The sequence below is a fragment of the Bos taurus genome, chromosome X (genome assembly GCF_002263795.3).
Source record: "Bos taurus isolate L1 Dominette 01449 registration number 42190680 breed Hereford chromosome X, ARS-UCD2.0, whole genome shotgun sequence".
Classification (NCBI taxonomy): Eukaryota; Metazoa; Chordata; class Mammalia; order Artiodactyla; family Bovidae; genus Bos; species Bos taurus.
Window position 1 is genome coordinate 105,946,569 of NC_037357.1, and position 25,205 is coordinate 105,971,773.

At 40.3% G+C, this 25,205-nt stretch overlaps 2 protein-coding genes across 2 annotated transcripts; both read right to left on the reverse strand.

Moving 5' to 3' along the window:
* Window positions 1-6,088: 6,088 nt before the first annotated feature.
* LOC100300003 (ferritin heavy chain) lies at window positions 6,089-6,615 on the reverse strand. The gene has a single exon (XM_024988724.2). It carries the CDS (start codon window positions 6,548-6,550, stop codon window positions 6,113-6,115), a length of 438 nt encoding a protein of 145 aa, XP_024844492.1. The 5' UTR covers window positions 6,551-6,615; the 3' UTR covers window positions 6,089-6,112.
* A 16,853-nt stretch (window positions 6,616-23,468) lies between these two features.
* Window positions 23,469-24,924, reverse strand: LOC100300042 (protein FAM47E). The gene has a single exon (XM_002700232.6). It carries the CDS (start codon window positions 24,877-24,879, stop codon window positions 23,614-23,616), a length of 1,266 nt encoding a protein of 421 aa, XP_002700278.3. The 5' UTR covers window positions 24,880-24,924; the 3' UTR covers window positions 23,469-23,613.
* Between the last annotated feature and the right edge of the window lie 281 nt (window positions 24,925-25,205).

Below are 25,205 nucleotides of genomic sequence, written 5' to 3' on the forward strand. Positions count from 1 at the left end.
TCTAAGCAAGGGTTTACATGCATTCTAATCATTCTTGTAATTAATAACAAGGGGAGACTTACTTCTGCTGTTTTTCTATTTATTTTCTATATATCTTATTTTTGTTCCTTGTTCCCTCTATTGTTAACTTCTTTCATGTTTCATTTTTTGTAGTGAACCATTCTGATTCCCTCTCAATTTTCTGTGTATATTTTTATTTACTTTTTAAATGATTACCTTGCAGATTGCAATTAATATCTTCAGTGTAGAGCAATGTATTTTGAATTAGTAGTAAATTAGCTTCAACAGTGCACAAAATATGCCACTACACAGTTCCATATTCCCCCCTTTATGTTGCTGTCACAAATTATATATATATATTGTGTTCCCATTAGTATACATTTATGACAAACTTTTATGACTTTTTAAATATCCTATAGGATACAAGGAGTTCTAAGTGAAATATACAATAATAGTGGCTTTTATATTTATTTATGTAGCGACTTTTAACAATATTCTTCATTTCTTCATATGAGTTCTAGTTATTAATAGTATCTATAAATAAATAAAGATATACTCAGCTCCATTAGTAATTAGAGAAATTTTTTAAAAAATCACAATAAGGTACTACTTAACACCTAGTAGAATGGCTGTGATTTAAAGTAAATAGGCAGTTTTGTGTATTTCCAAAACATTACAGAAATTGGATCCTCACACATTGCTAATAGAAATGAGAGATTATGTGGACATTTTGGGAAACAGATTGGCAGTTTCTTTTTTTTTAATTAATTTATTTTTCAATTGAAGGATAATTGCTTTACAGAATTTTTTTTTCTGTCAAATCTCAACATGAATCAGCAATAGGTATGCCTATGTCCCCTCCTTCTTGAACCTCCCTCCCCATCCCACCTCTCTAGGTTGATACAGAGCCCCTGTTTGAGTTCCTTGAGACATACAGCAAATTCCCATTGCCTATCTATTTTACATATGGTAATGTAAGTTTCCATGTGACTCTCTTCATACATCTCATCCTCTCCTTCCCTCTCCCCATGTCCACCAGTCTGTTCTCTATATGTTTCTCCATCGCTGCCTTGCAAATAAATTTATCAATACCATCTTTCTAGACTCCATATATATGCATCAGTATACAATATGTTTTCTTTCTCTTTCTTACTTATTTCACTCAGTATAATAGGCTCTAGGTTCATCCACCTCATTAGAACTAACTCAAATGTGTTCCTTTTTATGGCTGAATAATATTCAATTGTATATATGTACCACAACGTCTTTATCCATTTATCTGTTGATGGACATCTAGGTTGCTTTCATGTCCTAGCTATTGTAAATAGTGCTACAATGAACATTGGGGTACATGTGTCTTTTTCATTTTTGGTTTCCTCAGGGTATATGCCTAAGAGTGGGATTGCTGGGTCATATGGTGGTGTTATTCCTAGTTTTTTAAGGAAACTCCATTTGGTCTTCCATTGTGGCTGTATCAATTTACATTCCCACCAATGGTGCAAGAGGGGCCCCTTTTCTCCACACCCTCTCCAGCATTTATTGTTTGGAGACTTTTTGATGATGGCCATTCTGACCATTGTGAGGTGATATCTCTTTGTAGTTTTGATTTGCATTTCTGTAATAATGAGCTATATTGAGCATCTTTTCATGTGTTTTATCTGTATGTCTTCTTTCGATAAATGTCTGTTTAGGTCTTTTCCCCACTTTTTGATTGTGTTGTTTGTTTTTCTGATATTGAGTTGTATGAGCTGCTTGTATATTATGGAAGTTAATCCTTTGTCAGTTGTTTCATTTGCTATTATTTTCTCCCATTCTGAGTGTTGTCTTTTCACCTTGTTTATAGTTTCCTTTGCTATGCAAAAGCTTTTAAGTTTAACTAGGTCTCACTTGTTTACTTTTATTTTTATTTAGATTGGCAGTTTCTTATGAAGTTACATATATGTTCACCATAGGCCATTGCAATATCAATCCTAAAATATTTTGCCAGGAGAAGTTAAAATATTCTTTTAAATTATATGTGAATGTTTGCAGCAGCAATATTCACTAAAGCCTATAAGTAAAAACTCAAGTGTCTTCCAACTGGTGGGTGAACAGAAGTAGTATGTCCATGGAGTAGAATATTATTCAGCAATAAGAAAGAATGAAGTACCAATATATAAGACAGATAAACCTCAAAAACATTATGCCTAATGAAAGAAAGCAGACAGAAAAGAATGCATATTGCTATGTTTCCATTTATAGTAAATGTCTTAAAAAGCCAGATGTGCAGAGACCAAAAATAGATCATTGTTTGCCAGGGTCTGGGGGTGATATTACAGAGTGACTGTAAATGTCGTGAGGTATTTGGGGTGTGATGAAAATATTCTAAAATTAGTTGTGATGATGGTTGTACAGCTCTGTAAATATACTAAAGTCATTGAATTGGGTGATTTCAGCATCACTATCAAAGTAAGAAACCCCAAGGACATGTCTCTCCATAGAAACACCCATTGCCTAGAGACAATTGGGAGCCTGGGAACAGTGAAAGAATGAATAATTCACAATAAATCTTTTTATATACTTTGATTTCTGAATCTTATGGATGTATTACAACTTCTAAACTTAACAGAAAGAAATTCACTTTTCCAGGGAAGAAAAAAAAAATACAGAAAACTCTTTTAGGAAGCCCAATTTTGACCTAAAAATAGAGAGAGGCAGCTGAGGAGTAAGAGACCTCTGTGTTTAGTGAGCACCAAGTGTGAAATATGTCATTCAGGGCTGGGAACAACAGAGAACTTGGACTCAAGGTCTGAACACCTGAAAGAAACATACAAACACCACTTATAAACCTATCATTTAAAAAAAAATAAAACAGGGATAATGCCATTCATCCTACAGGAATATTGCCTAAAGGAAATCACCTATGTAATATTGATTACATAGCTCAAGGAAATGAGATTGCAACAGAGCAGAAAATAGGTAGTTTATTCCCTTCTGAGGCCAGATGATTCTAGCCTCCATTCACCAGGGCTTCTCTTCACTTTGAGCTTGTCAAAGAGGGATTTTGCCAAGCTGGCTTCTGGACCCCTCTTCTTGCTACGCAGAATTAAACATTAACATTTCAAATAAAGTGAAAACCCCCTTCATTTCAACCCTTGCCCAACCCTATTCCCTTCATTCTTTCTCCAGATTAACCCCAATTATGATTTTCAGGTCACTTTTTTTTTATTATACATTTTATTTTATTTATTTATTTTAGTTGGAGGCTAATTACTTTACAATAACTACCGCACAATTGCACTCATCTCACACGCCAGTAAAGTAATGCTCAAAATTCTCTAAGCCAGGCTTCAGCAATATGTGAACCGTGAACTTCCTGATGTTCAAGCTGGTTTTAGAAAAGGCAGAGGAACCAGAGATCAAATTGCCAACATCCGCTGGATCATGGAAAAAGCAAGAGAGTTCCAGAAAAGCATCTATTTCTGCTTTATTGACTATGGCAAAGCCTTTGACTGTGTGGATCACAATAAACTGTGGAAAATTCTGAACGAGATGGGAATACCAGACCACCTGATCTGCCTCTTGAGAAATTAGTATGCAGGTCAGGAAGCAACAGTTAGAACTGGACATGGAACAACAGACTGGTTCCAAATAGGAAAAGGAGTTCATCAAGGCTGTATATTGTCACCCTGTTTATTTAACTTATATGCAGAGTACATCATGAGAAACGCTGGACTGGAAGAAACACAAGCTGGAATCAAGATTGCCGGGAGAAATATCAATAACCTCAGATATGCAGATGACACCACCCTTATGGCAGAAAGTGAAGAGGAACTAAAAAGCCTCTTGATGAAAGTGAAAGTGGAGAGTGAAAAAGTTGGCTTAAAGCTCAAAATTCAGAAAACGAAGATCATGGCATCTGGTCCCATCACTTCATGGGAAATAGATGGGGAAACAGTGGAAACAGTGCCAGACTTTATTTTTCTGGGCTCCAAAATCACTGCAGATGGTGACTGCAGCCATGAAATTAAAAGACGCTTACTCCTTGGAAGGAAAGTTATGACCAACCTAGATAGCATATTGAAAAGCAGAGACATTACTTTGCCAAGCAAGGTCCATCTAGTCAAGGCTATGGTTTTTCCAGTGGTCATGTATGGATGTGAGAGTTGGACTGTGAAGAAGGCTGAGCACCGAAGAATTGATGCTTTTGAACTGTGGTGTTGGAGAAGACTCTTGAGAGTCCCTTGGACTGCAAGGAGATCCAACCAGTCCTTTCTGAAGGAGATCAGCCCTGGGATTTCTTTGGAAGGACTGATGCTAAAGCTGAAACTCCAGTCCTTTGGCCACCTCATGCGAAGAGTTGACTCATTGGAAAAGACTCTGATGCTGGGAGGGATTGGGGGCAAGAGGAGAAGGGGACGACAGAGGATGAGATGGCTGGATGGCATCACTGACTCGATGGACGTGAGTCTGAGTGAACTCCGGGAGTTGGTGATGGACAGGGAGGCCTGGCGTGCTGCAATTCATGGGGTCGCAAAGAGTCGGACACGACTGAGTGACTGATCTGATCTGATCTGATTGGTTTTGCCATACGTTGACATGAATCAGCCATGGGTTTACATGTGTTCCACATCCTGAACCCCCCTCCCACCTCCCTCCCTATCCCATCCCTCTGGGTCATCCCAGTGCACCAGCTCTGAGCACCCTGTCTCATTCATTGAACCTGGACTGGTTATCTGTTTCATATATAGTATACATGTTTCAATGTTATTCTCTCAGATCATCCCACCCTCGCCTTCTCCCACAGAGTCCAAAAGACTGTTGTATACATCTCTGTCTCATTTGCTGTCTTGCATATAGGGTATCATTACCATCTTTCTAAATTCCATATATATGTGTTAGTATACTGTATTGGTGTTTTTCTTTCTGGCTACTTCACTCTGTATAATAGGCTCCAGTTTCATCCACCTCATTAGAACTGATTCAAATGTATTCTTTGTAATGGCTGAGTGATATTCCATTGTGTATATGTACCTTATGCTTTATCTCTGCACAGGCACTCACACTCACCAGGGCCCCAGACCACCCCCCACCGGACATTGTTTACTAGTAGAGGAATGAGTTTGTGTTTTCCATGATCCCATGGAACACCTTCTCTCTCTGGTGGAGATCCTAAGCTGCACGTGGACAGGGCATGGGTAGCTGGAGAGACTCCTGGATATCTGTTTTAAGGTTTAAAAGGTGAGAGATTTGCACATACAAATCAAACAGACATTTATTGATGCATCAACTAATAACTTTATTTGAAGAACCAATAACTTTTTGTTTGTTTTTACTTAGGAATTAAGATTTATTTTTAATATAAATTTATTTATTTTAATTGGAGGCTAATTACTTTATAATATTACATTGGTTTTGCCATACATCAACATGAATCCGCCATGGGTGTGCACGTGTTCCCCAACCTGAATCCCCCACCCACTTCCCTCCCCGTACCCTCCCTCTGGGTCATCCCAGTGCACCAGCCCCAAGCATCCTGTATCATGCATTGAACCTGGACTGGCAATTTGTTTCATATATGATATTATACATGTTTCAATGCCATTCTCCCAAATCATCCCACTCTCGCCCTCTCCCACAGAGTCCAAAAGACTGTTCTATACATCTGTGTCTCTTTTGCTGTCTCACATACAGGGTTATTGTTACCATCTTTCTAAATTCCATATATATGCATTAGTATACTGTATTGGTGTTTTTCCTTCTGGCTTACTTCACTCTGTATAATAGGCTCCAGTTTCATCCACCTCAGTAGAACTGATTCAAATGTATTCTTTTTAATGGCTGAGTAATACTCCATTGTGTATATGTACCATAGCTTTCTTATCCATTCATCTGCCGATGGACATCTAGGTTGCTTCCGTGTCCTGGCTATTATAAACAGTGCTGCGATGAACATTGGGGTACACATGTCTCTTTCAATTCTGAGAACCAATAACTTTATGTGAAGAAATGGCAAAACTGGAGGGAAAAAACTTAGGTGAACTTTTTCTGCGAGGGCAATACTGTGGTCTGCATGGCAGGCAGGGTGACCTTGGGCACTCACCCGGGACTCGGGGGAAAGTCCAGTCCAGGCTTAGTCGTTCTTGTCGCCGTCACCCAGGGTGAGCTTGTCAAAGACGTACTCTGCCAGGCTGCCTTCCAGGGACTCCACGTTGCTCAGGTTGCTGACATACCCCAACTCCTTGATGAACTTGACCTGCTGGTCCAGGTGGTGGGTCTCCAGGAAGTGGCACAGGTGGGCATCACTGCTGTCAGTGGCCAGCTGGTACAGGTTGAGCAGGCTCTGGTTGACGCACTTCTCCAGGTGCAGGATGTCCTGCATGGCCTGGAGGCCACTTTCCCTCTGTTGGGTCTCAGGCTTTCTGATGTCGAGGAAGCAGGTGCGGCCACCACGCTGGTTCTGCAGGAACAGCAGGTTTTCAGCCCGCTCGCTGTGCTCATGGGAGCAGAGCAGGAAGAAGCGGGAGAAGTGCTTCAAGGCCATGTCATCACAGTCGAGGTAGAAGGCCATGGCCAGGCACTGGAAGGAGGCGTGGAACTCCAGGGCAGCGTGGCTGTTGACCGTGGCCTCACATTTGGGGCAGTAGTTCTGGCGTACTTAGTGAGGGCAGCACGGGCAGCATGGCGGGCGACACGGGTGCAGTGGGCAAGAAGGTGAATGCAAAGCTGCGGGGCCATTTCCACCAGCCTCAAAGAGTTCCCAGGGTGGACAATGCGGGTAGCCAGGAGCAGGCATCTCAGGTCAGGTCAGCAGTTCTGCAAGGGACTGAAAGTCAAGTCCCTTACTGGGCTTGGGAGGGTTGAGAGGAGGTTCCGGTTCCATAATGGGGGTGGGGTGGGAAGGTGGTGCATGTCAGTGGGCAGAGCATGAGTGCAGCGTCCCAGGTTCCTCCAAAACCTGGGTGATGCAGGGCAACTGCAATGAGCTTCTGGACGATATAATATTTTAAAGCATTATTCATGAATATTAGTGCATCCGTTTTGCGTTAATCATGTATGTGATTTCTTTGCACAACTTATTTGAATAGGGCCCTAATGTGATTGTTTTATTAAACAGTCCTCTTTTGGTATCGTGGTTATATTTACTATTACAGAGCTCTTTTTGAAGGCAGCTCTCCTCAGTGACTTCAATACCCATACTAATGACACTTCTAATAGGTTCTTCATTGGGTTTCTGGACCTCATTAACTCCAGTGATCTCTACTTTTCTGTTTCTGGTCAAGTTCACACTTGTCTGACAGTGGAGTGCCACCTCCAGAGTCTTAGTGAATCTTTGCACCTCTGCAGCTTTCACTCTTTTTGACCTTCATTTATGCTCCCTTTGTTCTCTCTCATCTCCTAATCTTTCAGCACAGTCCTAGAAACCCAGCCCTTTCACCTGACTTACCAATTTCCTTCCTCTTGGGTAAGTGCAAACTTCTCTTTTCTCTGTCAGAAAACAAAAGACTTAGATGCATTCTTAGAGAAAGCACTTAACCATGTGGATATATTCATCCCCTCCAGCCTCATTTGTCCTTTCGCTGCCACTCAGCAAACATTTTTTAACCCATCAATTATGGTGTTTGAAATGAGCCACAGTGGTAGGAAATACCATTGATCTCAAATTATCTTTCATTCATTCAGCAAATATTTATTGAATATTTAGTATCCCTACAATTTTACTCCATAATATCTTAATAATACTCTTGAATGGATATATTTGTCCCAAAGGGTGATAATGGTGTTTCTCAGATATTTTATACCTTATCATTAATCCTAAGTAAGTAGGTAATAGTAAAATATAAATTATAACTAAGGGAACCCTAAAACTTAACCAACATTTCTAAGGAATAATCAACAAAGAAGCATGGACTGGGACTCAAATTTCCAGAAAGGAAATGTGTGTGTGTGTGTTTGTTTGTTTGTTTGTGTATAAACCATTTCATTCAGTTTTTCATTAATGAAGAATATAAAACTAAGTACAAACACAAAATGAGAAAAATTCAGAGCAGAATGTGTTTTTTAAAAAATATGATTATGTTACAGAGTCCAATATTACTCTGCTCGCCACACAACAGGCCAGTGAATCTGAGTAATGGGGTGTTGAGGCAAGGAAAAGGACTTCAATCAGAGAGCTGGCAGACAGAGAAGATGGCAGGCTAGTGCCTCAAAATAATCATTGTATTGGGGCCTGGATGCCAGGTTCTTTTATAGATCAGAGAGAAGGAAGCAATAAGGAACTAAATTAAAAAGGCAGAATAAGAGAGAGAGAGAGAGAGAGAGAGAGAGAGGCATTAGGGAAGTAAAGTGAAAGGGTCTTCAGCCTTGCAAAACATCTCCAAGGGAATGGCCAGCCTTTGGAAGGGATGTGTTAATCTCTTCTACTCATGGATGAGCAGGAACAAACTCTCTCTCCAGGAACTGAACAAAGGCACTTTAGTTTACTGTCAAGCAGAGGGGCAGAGTCCTCCAGGCAAGCCATTGAGTATGATTATAATAACAAGAGCAACAGAAAAGCAAATCAAAGAAACAGTTTCCAACATGGAGTCAGAATTGGCTTCCTCCCTGCAACAATTATAGGACCATAAAATGAAATGTCTGTGGTCAGTATATGTATTATTCAGTGTTCTCTAGAGAAACAGAACCAATAGGATTGATTGATTTTAAGCATTGGCTCATGTAAATATTGAGGCGGGGCTTCCCTTGAAGCTCAGTTGGTAAAGAATCTGCCTGCAATTCAGGAGACCTGGGTTCGATTCCTGGGTTGGGAAGATCTCCTAAAGAAGGAAATGGCAACCCACTCCAGTATTCTTGCCTGGAGAATCCCATGGACAGAGGAGCCTGGTGGGCTATGGCCCATGGGGTTGCAAGCATTGGACACAATTTAGCTACTAAACCACCTCATTATGGAGGCTGGCAAGACCTGAGACTGACAGTCAGCTGAAGGCACAGGAGAGCCTGGATAGGGGGAGAACCAAGAGGAGCTGATGTGTCAGTTTAAGTTTGAAGGCAAGAAAATACTGATGTCCTAGGTTGAAGGCAGTCAGACAGGAGGAGTTCCCTCTTACTCAAAGGAGAGTCAGCCTTTTTGTTTTTTGAGGCTTTCAACTGATTAGTTGAGGCTTAGTCACACTAAGGAGGGCAGTCTGCTTTACTGAGTCTACCAATTCAAGTTATTTTCAGGCAAATGTCTTTTTCAAGTTGTTGTTCAGTAGCTAAGTCATGTCCAACTCTTTGCCACTCCATGGACTGCAGCATACCAGGCCTCCTGTCTTTTTCAAGTTGTTTTTTTTTTTTTTTTTTGAGATACAGTTGTCATATCACATTGTATTAGTCCGAGATGTACAATTTGGTATATACTGCAAAATGATTACTACAATAAATTTTCTTAATGTTAATCATCTCAGATAGTTACAGAATTTTTTTTCTAGTGATAAGAATTTTTGAGATCTACTCTCTAAGCAGCTTTCAAATATACAATACAGTATTGTTACTAAATGGGGCTTCCCAGGTGGCTCAGTAATAAAGAATCTGCCTGCCAATGCAGGAGTTGCAGGAGACATAGGAGACACAGGTTTGATCCTTGAATCCAGAAGGTCCCCTGGAGAATGAAATGGCAACCCACTCCAGTATTCTTGCCTGGAGAATTCCATGGACAGAGGAACCTGGTGGGCTACAGTCTATGGGGTTGCAAAAAGTCAGACACGACTAAGCAACTAACACACACATACACAAAGTGATATATCAATCTAAAATCAATCCTGTCTGTCACTGGGCTGTTCACTCTACCTTCTCTTATTACAGTTACTTTCTGAGTTTTCACTATTACTACCCATATTTTACAGTTAAAGAAATTGTGGATTATAGAGTATATAACACGTTAAAGCACATAACTTGTAAATAATAGAGAGTGACACTGTGAACTGGATTCCTCTATTGGTAATTTGGAAAGTTTGGCTGGACCATGAGGATTAGAACAAAGATTGCGTTTAACTTGTTTGATGCTAGATTTCACAAAGTAGGGGCTCAGAAACATGATTTAAAGACTGAGTGGCCTTTTAAAGTTTTAGTTTCATCTGTCCAAATTAAAAAACAAGGAGTGGAATTGGTATTAAATTTGTATTTAAACTTTCTGTTTTTAAATTTATTTATTTATTTTAATTGGAGGCTAATTACAATATTGTCATGAATCAGCCATGGGTGTACAAAAGGAAAACCAATCAAAGAGACTCAATTGTGACAAATTATTCTTATAATTTTACTTTAATATGCACAAACATATAGCTAGGTATAACGCTCTGTAGCTTTAAAATATGCTGTTAGAACTGTAAACCTAACAATTTGTGTGTGTGGACATATCTCTTGGAAGAGAAGCTGAACACCAAGACAAAGCCTAGCATTCCTTTACAGGACAGGAATTTCAGATGTGTTGTGAAGTAACTGGTGAATTTGGGAAGGGGTGAGGCCAAAGGGAGCCTTTTAGAAAGGGAAGAGGCTGTTAGAACTGCGAACTGAGGAGAAGAGAACTACTGACAAAGAGTTTTCAGGGATAACACACTTCCCTTTGTGTGTCTGTGTGGTAGAATCTGTGGCCTGGAGTACAATGAGAAAGATGTACTAGAGCAGCTTCTGGTGGCAGGAATATTATTTTCTTCTACATGCAGCTATGGAAACACTGCTTAATATTCCTCAGATCTTAACTGTCATGGACAAAAACAAAGTGATGATAATGGGAAATGTCAGTTCCAATTGCTTCCTTCTTTCATGAGTTCTCTTTCAAGTATACATGCTTTTATTTCCACCTAAATCATCACTTTGTTCCTTAATAACATGTATTCCTCAATGATGTAGTAGAAAACTGAAGTCTTCTCTTTGTGGCCCTTTCCCCTTAACTCTTTTTTGATTTTTGCACCAACAATCCCTAATTTTTAGAAAAAAAGACAATAGCACACAAGTGAATCAAGGTACAGAATTCCTTAAATTTTAAGAATCAATTCCTGGATCTTTATTAATTGCTAAATGTATTGATCACATCAACGTAAGTATTTTAATCAGTTTGTCTACAGAGATTGCAGCTACAAAATAAAATGCATAATTTGTTTATTCAGTTGTTACAAATGTAGGAAGGGGAAACGTAAATATAATTAACAAGATTTTTATGCAGAACCAAGAGTCTATCTCCTTTTCTTTCCAGAGAGACTGTTCTATAAACAGCGGTACTTATTTTCCTAGCCAGGCTATTAAACATGTTTGGTTAGATTATGTTTTGAATCAAAACAGGTTATTGGAGTAAATGTCTATGCGGGATGTTTGTACATGCTCAGTTGCTAAGTTGTGTACAACTCTTTGTGACTCATGGACTGTAACCCACCAGGCTCCTCTGTCCATGGAATTTTCCAGGAAAGAAAACCAGGATGGGTTACCGTTTTCTCCTCCAGGGATCTTCCTGACCCAGGGATCAAACCCGCGTCTCCTGCATCTCCTGCATTGACAAGTGGATTCTTTACCACTGGGCCAACTGGCAAGCCCTTCTCTCTGGGACACTTGGATTTATAAAACTATTTCATAGCTAGATGACGTGGAGCATCCCTCAGACTGTGTTCTTGCAAAGGACTGCTTTTGAGTCAAATAAATAAGAGAAAGCAGGTAATAATATAATATTATAACTCTTTTTGCAAAAATATGACATCTCAATTCACATTTTGTGATAGCCTGAATAACATGTGAGAAAACCACAGTGTGTCTATGTGTGTATGGAATACATGTATTTGTATGATTTGTATGTGAATATTAGCCTTTGATTGCTAAGAGTTACTTTCGCTAAAATTTATACCTTACTGTGGATTGTGGTATGGATATATATTAGCCAGGTAAAGTAGACCTTAGTGGGAACATGCATCTTGGCCGACTGTGTGGGTGTGCATTATGTGAATTTTTAATTCTTTAATTTATTTTATTCATTTTTGGCTGTCCTGGGTCTTCATTGCTGCAAGTGGGCTTTTGTAGTTGCAGTGATCCAGAGCCACTCTCTAATCGCAGTGTGCAGGCTTCTCATTGCAACGGCCTCTTTTATTGCAGAGCACGGGCTCTAGGGCACGAGGGCTCAGGAGTTATGACTGACAGGCCCTGGAGCGCAGGCTTAGTAGTTGTGGCACAGGGGCTTAATTGCCCCACGGCATGTGGAATCTCCCCAAACCAGAGATCGAACCCATGTCTCTTACATTGGTAGGAGGATTCCCAACAACTGGGTCACTAGGAAAGTCCTTATTACTTTTAAAAAATACACATGTTGTACTAAATATCATGGATTGAGTCAGCATTGGTTGAAAACTGAGGTTATGAATTATTCTTCATTTTTCATATTTATTAATATGAAGTTGTTAGGGGAGGCACACTGACTGAAGCTGCCCACCCTGGCCAGGCACCATAGTAACCATTTGCATGAGTCGTTTTAAAACAGGAGATCCTGGTAAGGAACACGAAACTAATAAACCCCAACAAGTAGAAGAGTTCAGGAAAGATCAAAAGGAGATACCACATATCCGACCACCTCCCAGCATCCTTCTCTCTGGCATCCATCTTGGCTGAACAAGGCGTGCACCACCAGGAAGGACTCTGACTCAGAATGACTGGCTATAGACAACCGGGAAACTAATCCCATCACCATAAAACCCAAGACTGCGAGCCACGTGGCAGAGCAGTTCTCCTCGGTTCCCTTACCCTGCTGTTCTCCGCCTGGGTGCCCTCTTCCAGTCTCTTGCTTTGTCAGCACATGTGTCTCCTCAGACAATTCATTTCTGAGTGTTAGACAAGAGCCCAGTTTCGGGCCCTGGAAGGGGTCCCCTTCCTGCAACAAAGTGATTCAGGAAATTTTTTGCTAGCTACTAAAATGTAAACTTTTAAAATTTAATCTCTCAATAATTTCTGTGTAATGTACACTTCAATCTGGAGAATTTAGATGATTCATGTTCTATATTCGCTTCCCAGGTGGCACTAGTGATCAAGAACTTGCCTGCCAATGCAGGATATGTAAGAGACTCGGGTTCAATCCCTCATCGGGAAGATCCCTTGGAGTAGGAAATGGCAGCCCACTCCAGTATTCTTGCCTGGAGAATCCCATGGACAGAGGAGCCTGGCGGGCTACAGTCCATGGGTGGCAAAGAGTTGAACACGACTGAATGACTTAGAACACACGCATGTTCTGTATTCTCAGTATACTGCTGCATTATTTAAGGTACTCTTTCTTTACTCCCTTCTTAGGAGGTGGTGAAGGATGTGGGGTTTCGTGTCAAATAGTCATCAGCTGAAAGCCTGACTCTATGCCTTCCAAGCTGTCTGAACTTGCCTATAGTGTTTCACTCATCAGAAAAATGGTACTAATGATATGAGATGTTAAGAGGATTAGATGATGCATTTATGATTATGCTAATATTACACAGTTGATTGATTAAAGTCAATACACAGTAGCTTTTATTTTAGGAACTAGACTGACCCTGAGAAAGTAGTCTACTCACTATATAAAAAGTTCACCTTAATTTTTAAATTTTAGGCTCTTCTATTAAAATCCCGAAAATATAATGCTTTTTCTCTTCCCTCGTATTTTGTTCTTTCTCTTTTTTAGCTAGTCACTAAAATCTATTTTCAGAGAAGGCAATGGCACCCCACTCCAGTACTCTTGCCTGGAAAATCCCATGGACGGAGGAGCCTGGTGGGCTGCAGCCCATGGGGTTGCTAAGAGTCGGACACGACTGAGCAACTTCACTTTCACTTTTCACTTTCATGCATTGGAGAAGGAAATGGCAACCCACTCCAGTGTTCTTGCCTGGAGAATCCCAGCGATGGGGGAGCCTGGTGGGCTGCCGTGTATGGGGTCGCACAGAGTCAGACACGACTGAAGCGACTTAGCAGCAGCAGCAGCAAAATCTATTTTATGCTGTTTTTGCTGGAAAGGTTGGCAGATAATGCAGTTACAAAATATATGAATAGCTTTGGAATCAATAAATCCCAAAGATTAGTATGAGAAAGAGGAATTAATCTTCAAAACGTAGCTTATAAAAAGTATAGATTTATATAGCCTTTTGACATTTCTAATATTATTGTCCTGAGTTACTATTTAATTTCAAGTTTATCTGTCTTTGCACTCTAAGGAAATTGTAAAGTTCCTAAGGTCAGGGACATTAGATCATGTCTATTTATTTCTATTGCAGAGCTTTCTCTCACTTCAGTTCAGTTCAGTCGCCCAGTCGTGTCCAACTCTTTGTGACCCCATGAATTGCAGCACGCCAGGCTTCCCTGTCCATCACCAACTCCCGGAGTTCACCCAAACTCTTGTCCATCAAGTCAGTGATGCCATCCAGCCATCTCATCCTCTGTCATCCCCTTCTCCTCCTGCCACCAATCCCTCCCAGCATCAGAGTCTTTTCCAATGAGTCAACTCTTTGCATGAGGTGGCCAAAGTACTGGAGTTTCAGCTTTAGCATCATTCCTTCCAAAGAAATCCCAGGGCTGATCTCCTTCAGAATGAACTGGTTGGATCTCCTTGCAGTCCAAGGGACTCTCAAGAGTCTTCTCCAACACCACAGTTCAAAAGCATCCATTCTTCGGCACTCAGCCTTCTTCACAGTCCAACTCTCACATCCATACATGACCACTGGAAAAACCATAGCCTTGACTAGATGGACCTTTGTGGGCAAAGTAATGTCTCTGCTTTTTAATATGCTATCTAGGTTGGTCATAACTTTCCTTCCAAGGATCTTTCTGTACTTGGGGCTTAATAATGCAAAGAGTAGTAGATCTTATTTTAATCATGTTCTTTAAATTTATTTTAGTGTGGTAGTCATGTAGTAGATATTATTTTAAATTATTTCAAGAGTATAGGTATTTAGTCTATTGAATACAGACCATTAAACACTGATATTCTATACTGTGTTATGAAAAGCATGGTAGCTCATAAAGGTGAATATGTTTTTATGTAAGTATATTTAGGAAATAATGCAGATATGCCATGTGTAGCAGATTTGAGTGATTTTTAGAACTTAGTTACTTTCCACAGATGCTATAAAGAAAGTCTCATGAGGGGGTGGGTGGCAGTAAATGTGAAATCAGCAAGATGACAGAATCAGAGGCTCCTGGTTTTACTTTCCATTAAAGACAGACCAGCTAGCAACTATCCACAGACAAGAAGGCCTTTGAGGGGAGGGAGAGGGGGAAAAAAATCCCAGAACCCAGAGGTGAGGCTGAAGCACCCTCCTCTGGAGCACAAAGCAACTTCACTCTGACCACACAGCCCCTCCTGCAGGCCAGCACAGAGCCACACCAAAATATTTCTCCAGCAGGGAAAAGAGATCCCTATGTGAACTTCCAGGTTCCACAACATTCTGGGAAACTTCTCTTGAGATCCACTTCTTTCCATCTCACAGGGAACATTGGGAGAAAAGGGAGTGACTCCCTGGGATTAGCTTGAAATAAAAGGGAGGTGGGGCAGGGTTTACAGCATCCAGTGCACAGATTTTGATGGACTGTGTACCTGATGGCAGTGATACCCCTATCAGAGAGCACAGCAAGCAGTTCTGCCCACCTGTGGTGTGGAGCCAGTAACCTCATTTGGCCAGGGAGCATGAGAGCAGCTCTACCTACATGAGGTGCCCAGCCAGAAATCTGGCCAAGCCATTGGAATTTGTCCTGTATCCCTGCTTAGGCAGGGTCGCAAGCCAACAGCACCATCCAGATGCCTCATCCAGAGCACAGCCTGTAGGCTTGCCCAGCCAGGAAGTGCAAATAGTGACTCTGAGAAATCGTGGAACCCAGTGCACCTATCTGCCTGGCTTTGGAGCCCAGCATACAGCCCATCTGATGGCTGAGCAGATTTCCCATTATGTAAGCTATGCAGGAAACCCAGGTTCAGTCACTGGGTCAGGGCGATCCCCTGGAGAAGGAGATGGCTACCCACTCCAGTATTCTTGCCTAGAGAATTCCATGGACAGAGGAGCCTGATGGGCTACAGTCCATGGGGCCACAAAGAGTCAGACATGACTGAGCAACTAACACCTCTTCACTTCACTTCAAGCTATTGAACTACAAAAGGAGCTATTTCATTTATCTTTCAGTCTTTCCATGTGCTATCAATTTTCTTCCTCACAATGCAAAGATTTGTTGGGTATGCTAGAACTATTATGAACAGTGCTGTAGTTTCCTTATTTAAAGGCATAATTTTTATTTTACACACTGAAGATTCCTTAGTTGCTCTAATGATAGACCTCAAAGAGGATAGTATCCTTATCTTCTATTTAATTGTTAAGAGATCAGGAGAGCATGACATAGGTATCACTGGCCATGCTATATAGTTCTACTTGGTTTATGATTTTTGCATCCTCCCAGAGCTGAATTTCATTTCTCCCTGCTCCTGCCACACAACGGACAAAGCTGTGGTTGTTGTAACCAGCAAGATGGAAGAGTGGGGTACAGCTGGTTCCAGCAAATAAAAATACATCTTTATGTTTCCCTTATTTGAGGCTCCAGTGTTGTGTATGTTCTTCCTCCAGTTTCAGTGGTTGAGGGGTCCAAGGTTTCAAGGTAAATTGCTGAGTGTCAGTGTGGAAATAATACAATTAGAAGACTTTGACCTCCCACTTGACCTTAGATAACTCACTTTTTTTGAAGTATTCTCAGTTATAAGATGGAGATAATAATTCTTTGGGGTTTCTCTGTGTTGTCAATCTCAAAACAAACAAACAAACAAAAACTCACAAAGATTGTGAATGAGCATTTCGAAAAATTTTTAAGTAGCTATACTAACACAAATTTTTAAGTAGCTATACTAACATAATTATAACTAATCAAGCTCTCCTGAATTTCCTCTCCTTCTAAAAAGGCTTCTGTGGATTTGAAGTTGCACTGGTGTTAAGAAATCTAGATTCTGTTTGTGTCTATTTATGTCTGTATGACAACTAATACCAATGTGGATAATTGCTGCAGTGAAGAAACCCATACAATTTCACTGAAGAAACTTATTTTCACCAGTAAATGATAAGTGGCCTTATTCGTGACTCTTATTTTGAAAATGCATTTTCATCTTAAGCAAAAGCTAGAATTGAGTGAGGTTTTAGTTGAATGTTATCACCCTGGATAAACACCATCAAAAGTTTTTTTTTTCCTCTTGGCTTCTTTCCTATGTACCCTTTTCAAACCCTTCTTACTCCCTTCTCTTTCACAAATGTATGCTGTGTATCTCGTCTGTGATGTTGGTGGTATTAGGCACTTATATAAAGTGATCCTTTAATTTTCAGCAAAATCTGAGTTTGATAATATGGTCTCCATCTTATAGATGAGGAGACATGCTTCTTGAAGTACAAGGTCACGTAACCAAAATATGGAAAAGAAGGTATTCTAGGTGTGTCTTCTGACTATAAATATGTTGCTATTTCTGTGACATGTGCATATTCCTTAATGCACTTTTTAAAAAAAATTTATTTTATTTTTAAACTTTACATAATTGTATTAGTTTTGCCAAATATCAAAATGAATCCACCACAGATATACACGTGCTCCCCATCCTGAACCCTCCATTGAGGAAATTTTAGATAATTGATTCCAATTTTGGTTAAATGGAAGACTGAAATTTCCTTTCTTTTTTAAAAATTAAAAAAATGTGTTTATTTAGTTTTGGCTGCTTGCGGTCTTCCCTGGGACTCTTGTTGCTATGTGCAGTCTTCCTCTGGTTGCAGCAAACAGGGGCTCCACTCCAGTTGTGGTGTGCTGGCTTCTTCTTGTGGTGACTTCTCTTGTTGCTGAGCATGAACTCTCGGGCATGTGTGCCTCAGTGGTTGTGGTGTGCGGGCTTAGTTGCCCTGCAGCGTGTGAGGTCTTAATTCCTAGACCAGGGATTGATCAATGGAATCCTTGTCCCCTACATTGGTTGGCAGATTCTTAACCACCAGGGAAGCCCTACATCTCCTTTCTTACCTCCCCTGCACATCCTAGCTCTTCTAATGAACTACTGCCCATGGAGTCATTTAACACTACAGTTTGGTTTGCCGGAGTCATTTAACACTACAGTTTGGTTTGCCTGATTTATTTATGTCACAGAGAAATTCATTCAGTCATGTAGTTGAACATTTGAGTGTCTGTGGCTTCTCTGGTGGCTCAGAGGTTAAAGCGTCTGCCTCCAATGCAGGAGCCCCGGGTTTGATCCCTGGGTCGGGAGGATCCCCTGGAGAAGAATGGTAACCCACTCCAGTATTCTTGCCTGGAGAATCCCATGCACGGAGAAGCCTGGTAGGCTATAGTCCACGGGTCGCAAAGAGTCGGACATGACTGAGTGACTTCACTTTCCCTTTCCTTTGTTTAAAAAGGGGTGATTTGTGTTAAAATACAATGGGATGAAGCAGATAATTAGCACATTGAGTGCTTCATATAGTACTAACCTTAAATACAAAGGAAATGACAAATAGCCTTTGTTTTGCATGTGATTGCAGTGGAAAGTATGAGAAAGGCATGTATTATGATGCTGGAAACTGTGATAAATTCCGGTCAGTAAAAAAAGAAGGAAAATGAAGGAGACCTTTTGGGGAGGAAGAGACCACTTTGGATAGGGCTTATTTCACATTTTGGTTTAAAAAAAAAAACAGGAGATGAGGGTAGAACAGGGTTTGATTATTAAAATGTGAGGTAAATATTGTAAACTTTTGATAAATCCTGTTATTTAAAAAAGCTTCTCCTCTTTTCATCCATTCAACAAATGGTTATCGAGCATCTACTTTGTATCCTGCATTTTCTGTGTAGTGAGAACTTAGAGGCTAATTAAAAGTATCCTTATTTTCACAGGGTGTTAAGCCTGGAGAAGAGAGGAAATAAACAAATACATATATACATATATATATATATATGTGATTATATATATATACACACATACACATACACACACACCACATCTCATAGAGATACATATTATGAAATTAAAGATAAAGCAGGGGAAGGTGGGGTGGTAGAGAATGATCAATGATGATAATTGGAGTATGGTAATCTGAGGAGGACTCTCCAAAGAGGTGACATTTGAACTATACCTGAATAAAATGAACCATATGAGCATCTAGGAAGAAAACATTGCAGACAGAAGGAAGAACAAATTCAAAAGCTCTGAGATGGGGTATTTCTCACTCTCAATGGAGACTTGAGATTTTATCCCAAGTGTAATGGGAGACCTCTGAGCATTGTAGTTGGAGAGGAATATGACCTGAATTCGGTGTTTAAAAGATCACTCTGGTTTACTCCGTGGAAAATAATCTACAGTGTGAAAAGAACTGCAGTCAGAAGGTAAGGTGAGAGGCTTTTGCTATTGTGTGGCAAGATATGATGGCTCAGAGAAGAGCAGTAAGAGTAGAGATGGTAATAAGAGTAGAGGCTCTCCCTTTGGGAATACATTGTGAAGATATATCAAACTTCAGCATAGAATTGGAGAAGTCAAGGCTAGCCTGGCAACTCTGAGTGATGATGCTGTTTACCAAAATAGGGAACATGAGAAGATGAGCAAATTTAGAAGTAGGAAATTATGAGAGTTCTTATGATAATGCTCTTTCTTTTTATTGAAGAGTAGTTGATTTATAATGTATTAGTTTCAGGAATACAGCAACGTGATTCTGTTATACCTACGTGCATGTGTGCTCAGCCACTTCAGTTGTGTCCGACTCCTTGGCTTCTCTGTCCATGGAATTCTCCAGGGAAGAATACTGGAATGGGTTGTCATTTCCTCCTCCAAGGGATCTTCCCAGCCTGGGGAACGAACCTGCATCTCCTGAATTGCAGGCAGATTCTTTACCATTGAGCCACCAGGGGAGCCCTTATATGGTTATACCTACATAAATATATTCTTTATCAGATTTTTTCCATTATAGATTATTATAAAGATATTGAATATAGTTTGCTATGCTATGCAGTGTGTCCTTGTTTATTTTTTATATATAGTAGTGTGTATCTGTTAATACCTAACTCTTAATCCCTCCATCTTTTCCCTTTGGTAACCATAAATTTGCTTTCTATGTCTGAGAGTCTATTTCTGTTTTGTAAATAAGTTCATTTGTATCATTTTTTTTAGATTCCACATAAAAGTGATAAAGATGTATATATAAACAATGAAATATTACTCAGCCATAAAAAGGAATGAAATAATGCCATTTTTAGCAACATGAATGAACCTAGAGATTATCATACTAAGTGAAGTAAGTCACATAGAGAAAGACAAATTTCATATGATATTGCTTGTATGTGGAAGATAATGCTTTATTTTAAATTCCTATTACACATGCTAGTAGAGGTGTCATGTGGGCAATTGACTATATTGCAATCTGGAGTTCACCACTAAAAACTGGGGAGTGTGTGTGTGTGTGTATATATATGTGTGTATATATATATATATGTGTGTGTGTGTGTGTGTGAGAGAGAGAGAGAGAGAAAATCATGCTATTCAATTGAATTACCTGCAGAGTTAGTCCCAGGACTGATCTCTGGGTATATCCAGGTCAGAAACAGGAGAATTTCAAATTTAAGTCTCAGACTGGAGAAGGACCAGAACACAGGAATTGTCATGTTAGAAGAACAAAAAAAGGAGGGGATCCAAAAAGGAATGAGTTACTTATTAGGCCCAATGCTCTTGAATAAGATGAAAATACTAAATTTCGCCATGACACCTTATTGGTGACCTTGACAAGAACATGTCACTAGGAAATTAGAACAAAATTCTGATTGGAATGAATTCAAGAGACCCTAGGAGATGAAGACATGGAAACAATGATTTATAAACAACTCTTTGTGGTAATTTTTCTACAAAGTGGAGCAGAAAATATAGAGTGGTAACTGGAAAGAAAAAATACATCAAGAGAATTTTTATTTGGTTTGGTTATTTCACATGATGGGAGTTATAAAAGCCTTTTTGGTTTTGGTTTGTTTGTTTTTTAATGACAAGAATTATTCTTCCCCAAGACAGAACAATAATATAGGAAAGAAAGGAGAAAAATACAGGACAAATATTTAATTGGGCAAAATTTGACATCCAATGCACAAACGAAAGGCTTTGCCTTAGTAGAATAAAGAGTTCATCCTTTGTTTCAGAGGATGGAGAATATGGGTACAGATGTCAGTGGCCTGGTAGATGGAAGGAAAAGATGGTTCTCTTCTAAATGTTTTTTTTCCTCAGTGAAGTACAAAGCAGTGCTTTGAGAAGAAGGAATAGAAACAGGGATTTGGGCAACTGATTGTAGAAGTAAGATGATCATTAGAAAATGGGAAAATGTATTGATGAGGGAAATAAATGGAGCAGAATTTCAGCTAGTGTTGAAGGCACATTTAAGATTCATGCCATATGTAACCAGTCCCTGTGGTATGTGATTTTCTCTAGCCATGTATAACCATTTGGGTGCAGGTACAAGAATGGCAGAGATTAAGATTTAACCAGGATTGGGGTTTTATCAGAGGACTATAAGAGTCAAGGGAGTTAAAAGTATACTCAAAGAAGGGATAATAGTAGTCAGTGGAGCCTAAGCTGGGAAGGTAAGGAACTGAAGTAAGGCACAATTAATGCTGAAAAGGTGGTGAGGGTCATTGGATTGTTATAACATGTTGGAGTAGAAGAATTGGATGTTTGGGAATATTAAAAGGGCCTTATCCACAAGGTAAAAAGTAGGGATTGGAAGGTGGGATAACTGAAGTTGAGATTTGGAATTGGTATAAATATTGCCAGAAACAAAGGCTAGAGTCTGACTGTAGGGATCATCTTACCTACTGTCTGTAGTGAGATAAGGACAAGATGAATGGAGGTAGTGAGATCCAGTGCCAGGATGTGAATGGATAGTCTTTGTGAATATTTGAATCAAGAACTTTGAGAGTAGTTAAAGGGAGTAAGTCAGTAATTCAGATACTAAGTAACCTCACTGAAGATGGAGGAGTGAAAAGGGAGTAGTTGATTGCAGTAAGGACATTGGTGAACATTACAACCTGATGGCTCTGTTCCCTTCTCACATCAGTCCTGGGTATTCATTGGAAGGACTGATGTTGAAGCTGAAACTCCAATACTTTGGCCACCTGATGCGAAGAGCTGACTCATTGGAAAAGACCCTGATGCTGGGAAAGATTGAGGGCAGGAGGAGAAGGGGATGACAGAGGATGAGATGGTTGGATGGCATCACTGACTCGATGGACATGGGTTTGGGTGGACTCTGGGAGTTGGTGATGGACAGGGAGGCCTGGTGTGCTGTGGTTCATGGGGTCGCAAAGAGTTGGACATGACTGAGCGACTGAACTGACTGACTGACAACCTGATGGCTCTGTTCCCTTCTCACGAGGGTAAAGTATATGCACATACTTCCATTTACAGATGAATTCCTTCATTACCAGAAATAGAATTGCACTGCAGATCTGTGCTTCTAATCTTTCTCACTGCTGCTGCTGCTAAGTCACTTCAGTCATGTCTGACTCTGTGCAACCCCATAGACGGCAGCCCACCAGGCTCCCCCGTCCCTGGGATTCTCCAGGCAAGAACACTGGAGTGGGTTGCCATTTCCTTCTCCAATGCATGAAAGTGAAAAGTGAAAGTGAAGTCACTCAGTCGTGTCCGACTCCTAGCAGCCACGTGGACTGCAGCCTTCCAGGCTCCCCCGTCCATGGGATTTTCCAGGCAAGAGTACAGAATGGGTTGCCACTGCCTTCTCCAATCTTTCTCATTACCAATTTCCTATCCCAGACAATTTTACATGTTATTTTGGAAATGTAAAGAAGTTGCTTGACTTCTTTTAAATTCATGAGTGAGTTTTTAGTCACTATTCATGAAATGAAATGATTAATCTTACTTGAATAAATATGTGTGGATATTTGATGATGCTGTGTGTAGTTTTGCTTACTGTATTTTGCACACTAGATTTGCCAAGAACTTGAAGCTCCCTGCTATTCTGTACCTGTGTTATATGGAAATACTTTTTCTTGGTGAATTTTTTATGAGTATGGTTAAATTTTTTTAAGTATATTTAATTAAGAGGCATGACAAACCAGCATAACAAAGTTTCACCTATAATTTTGATAGTTTTCCATCTGTTTTGGGAGCTTGATGCAATCCTAATAAGGGGGATAGCAATTTCATTATTAAATGGGGCTAACATTATTTTGGCTACCAGTTGTACTTAAGAGTAATTGTCATAATTAACTCATTATGATTTTAATACAAATGGAACTGCATGTCTCCTTTTTCTCAACACAATTATTTTGAAATTGATCCCATTTTGTAGCTGACATAGCTAGATCATACTCTTAAAAAGTAATTATTTTTGTGGTTTGATTTTTACAAATAACTGATACAACTATGTGGTATTCACAATGCTATAAAATGTGAGAAGAGTATTTGTGAATATTGATTTCATAGGTGATAAAAGTGATAAAATATTGATAAACCCAAGCAGAAGGTCATTGAGAACTGTTGATAAGCATTAGGTATTAAATTTACAGATGTAGAATCAAAGTTGTACATACATGGTGGGATGGACACTCACCATGAATTCTGATGGGTGTTACAATGAGAGAGAAAAAAGCCAAGTTAAGTAGTAAATAGAAAAATGTCTAAGCATCTTCCCGTGCATCTTCTTCTCCCATTAAGTTGATTTTTATCACTTTGTGTATAGGAGTCTTAACAGAATCATATTTCCATCCCTTCCTGGTGAATAACCTCTCAAGGATGTCTGGCATCCGGTAGCCCTTGCTTAGAATGAAATCTTTAAATGCAATTGTTCCATAAAGATCTTCAAGAATGTCCTGTTCAGGAAACTTCCTTCCAAAAATCCCACCTCCAAGTAAGGCCTTGGGATCAATCAAAGGTTCGTCATTTATTAGCTTTTTCCACAACTTGGGCTGCAGGTACCATGCACCATACCTTATCTTCACCCAGTCAGGTTTATAAGGATTGTGTGGTTTCTGGAGTTTCCTCTCCCAGTTTGGTTCCTCCATGGAGAAATTTTTCGCCTCCATTTTACCTATCCTGATGCCGAACCTTACCTTTGAAGAAACCTGGGATATTTTCTTCATGCGGGCTTTGTCGTGGGTTGGTGGGCAGTCACAGCCAACCTCACACAGTTTCATGATGAACTGTTCGTCAATGTGCAAGTCTCCGAAAGTAGAAACCCATTTGCAGAATTTCTGAATTCCTTTTGGTACATTAGAAGACGAATCAGTGAGTGACTCCTTTCTGCTTGACTTCTCGTCTTCATAATATAAATTGGCTGGGTGTGACACGGGAGCCTCCTTGACAGGTTCCAGCTGGACCATCGCAGGGGATTTTTTACGAAGCTTTTTGGGGTACTTCTTTTTTCTCTTGGGACCCAGACAGTAAGCCCACAAGTCCTCCAGCTTTCTGTCAGGATCGAGCACTTCCAGCACCTTTAATAAGAGGTCTGCAGGTAGATCTTCCTTCAGCTTTGGGCAGAGCGCCAAGGGATGCCTGGTCAGGTGGGCTTCGATTTCCTCCACGAATGCCTTCCGTGCTTGCTGGGCTGATGAAAGCGTGGAGAACACCTCTGCTTCCGCTGGCAGCTTTTTCTTTGGGGGGGCATGCTGGGGAACTCTGTGAGCAATCACGGGGAGAAAGCCCTCATTAGGTCCTCGAGTGATCAGATCTTTACAAGGTGGGCAGCCCTTCCGGAAGTCGTCCAGCCCCTCTTTCACAAATACCCACTGCCGGCTGTCCAGGTATGTGGGGAATTTCAGGAGTGCCTTCTTGTGCTTTGCGAAACACTTGGAGGGTAACTTGTCTTTGTACCAGGGCTTGCAGTTCATGCCCAGGGGCATCGGTTCCAGTAACCCCGGCCCTAGCAGCCACTTCTTGTCTTCCATGGTTCCTCTGGCCTCGAGGGGGACTCACCACTTTAGTAGTTTGTTGTCCAGGCTTCTCCGGTTGCTAGGAGACCACGTAGCCAGGTGCCGCTAGATTCTTCCTGGAGGCGGATCAATGTAGGCGCCATGTGAAACCTGCATTCTCCCAGGATGCGCAGTGAAGGCACATTCTTTTTTGTTGTAGTTACTGTGTTGTTGTTACTAGTCCGTTGTATGGACATAGCATCACTTATTTATGCACTCATCTTTTGATGGACATTTGGATTATTTGCAGTTTGAGGCTATCACAAAGCTGCTGCAAATATTTGTGTTTCTGTCTTTGTATA

Coding starts and splice junctions, on each gene's coding strand:
- LOC100300042 (XM_002700232.6), bottom strand. CDS start 24,879: ATGGAAGACAAGAAGTGGCTGCTAGGGCCGGGGTTACTGGAACCGATG.
- LOC100300003 (XM_024988724.2), bottom strand. CDS start 6,550: ATGGCCTTCTACCTCGACTGTGATGACATGGCCTTGAAGCACTTCTCC.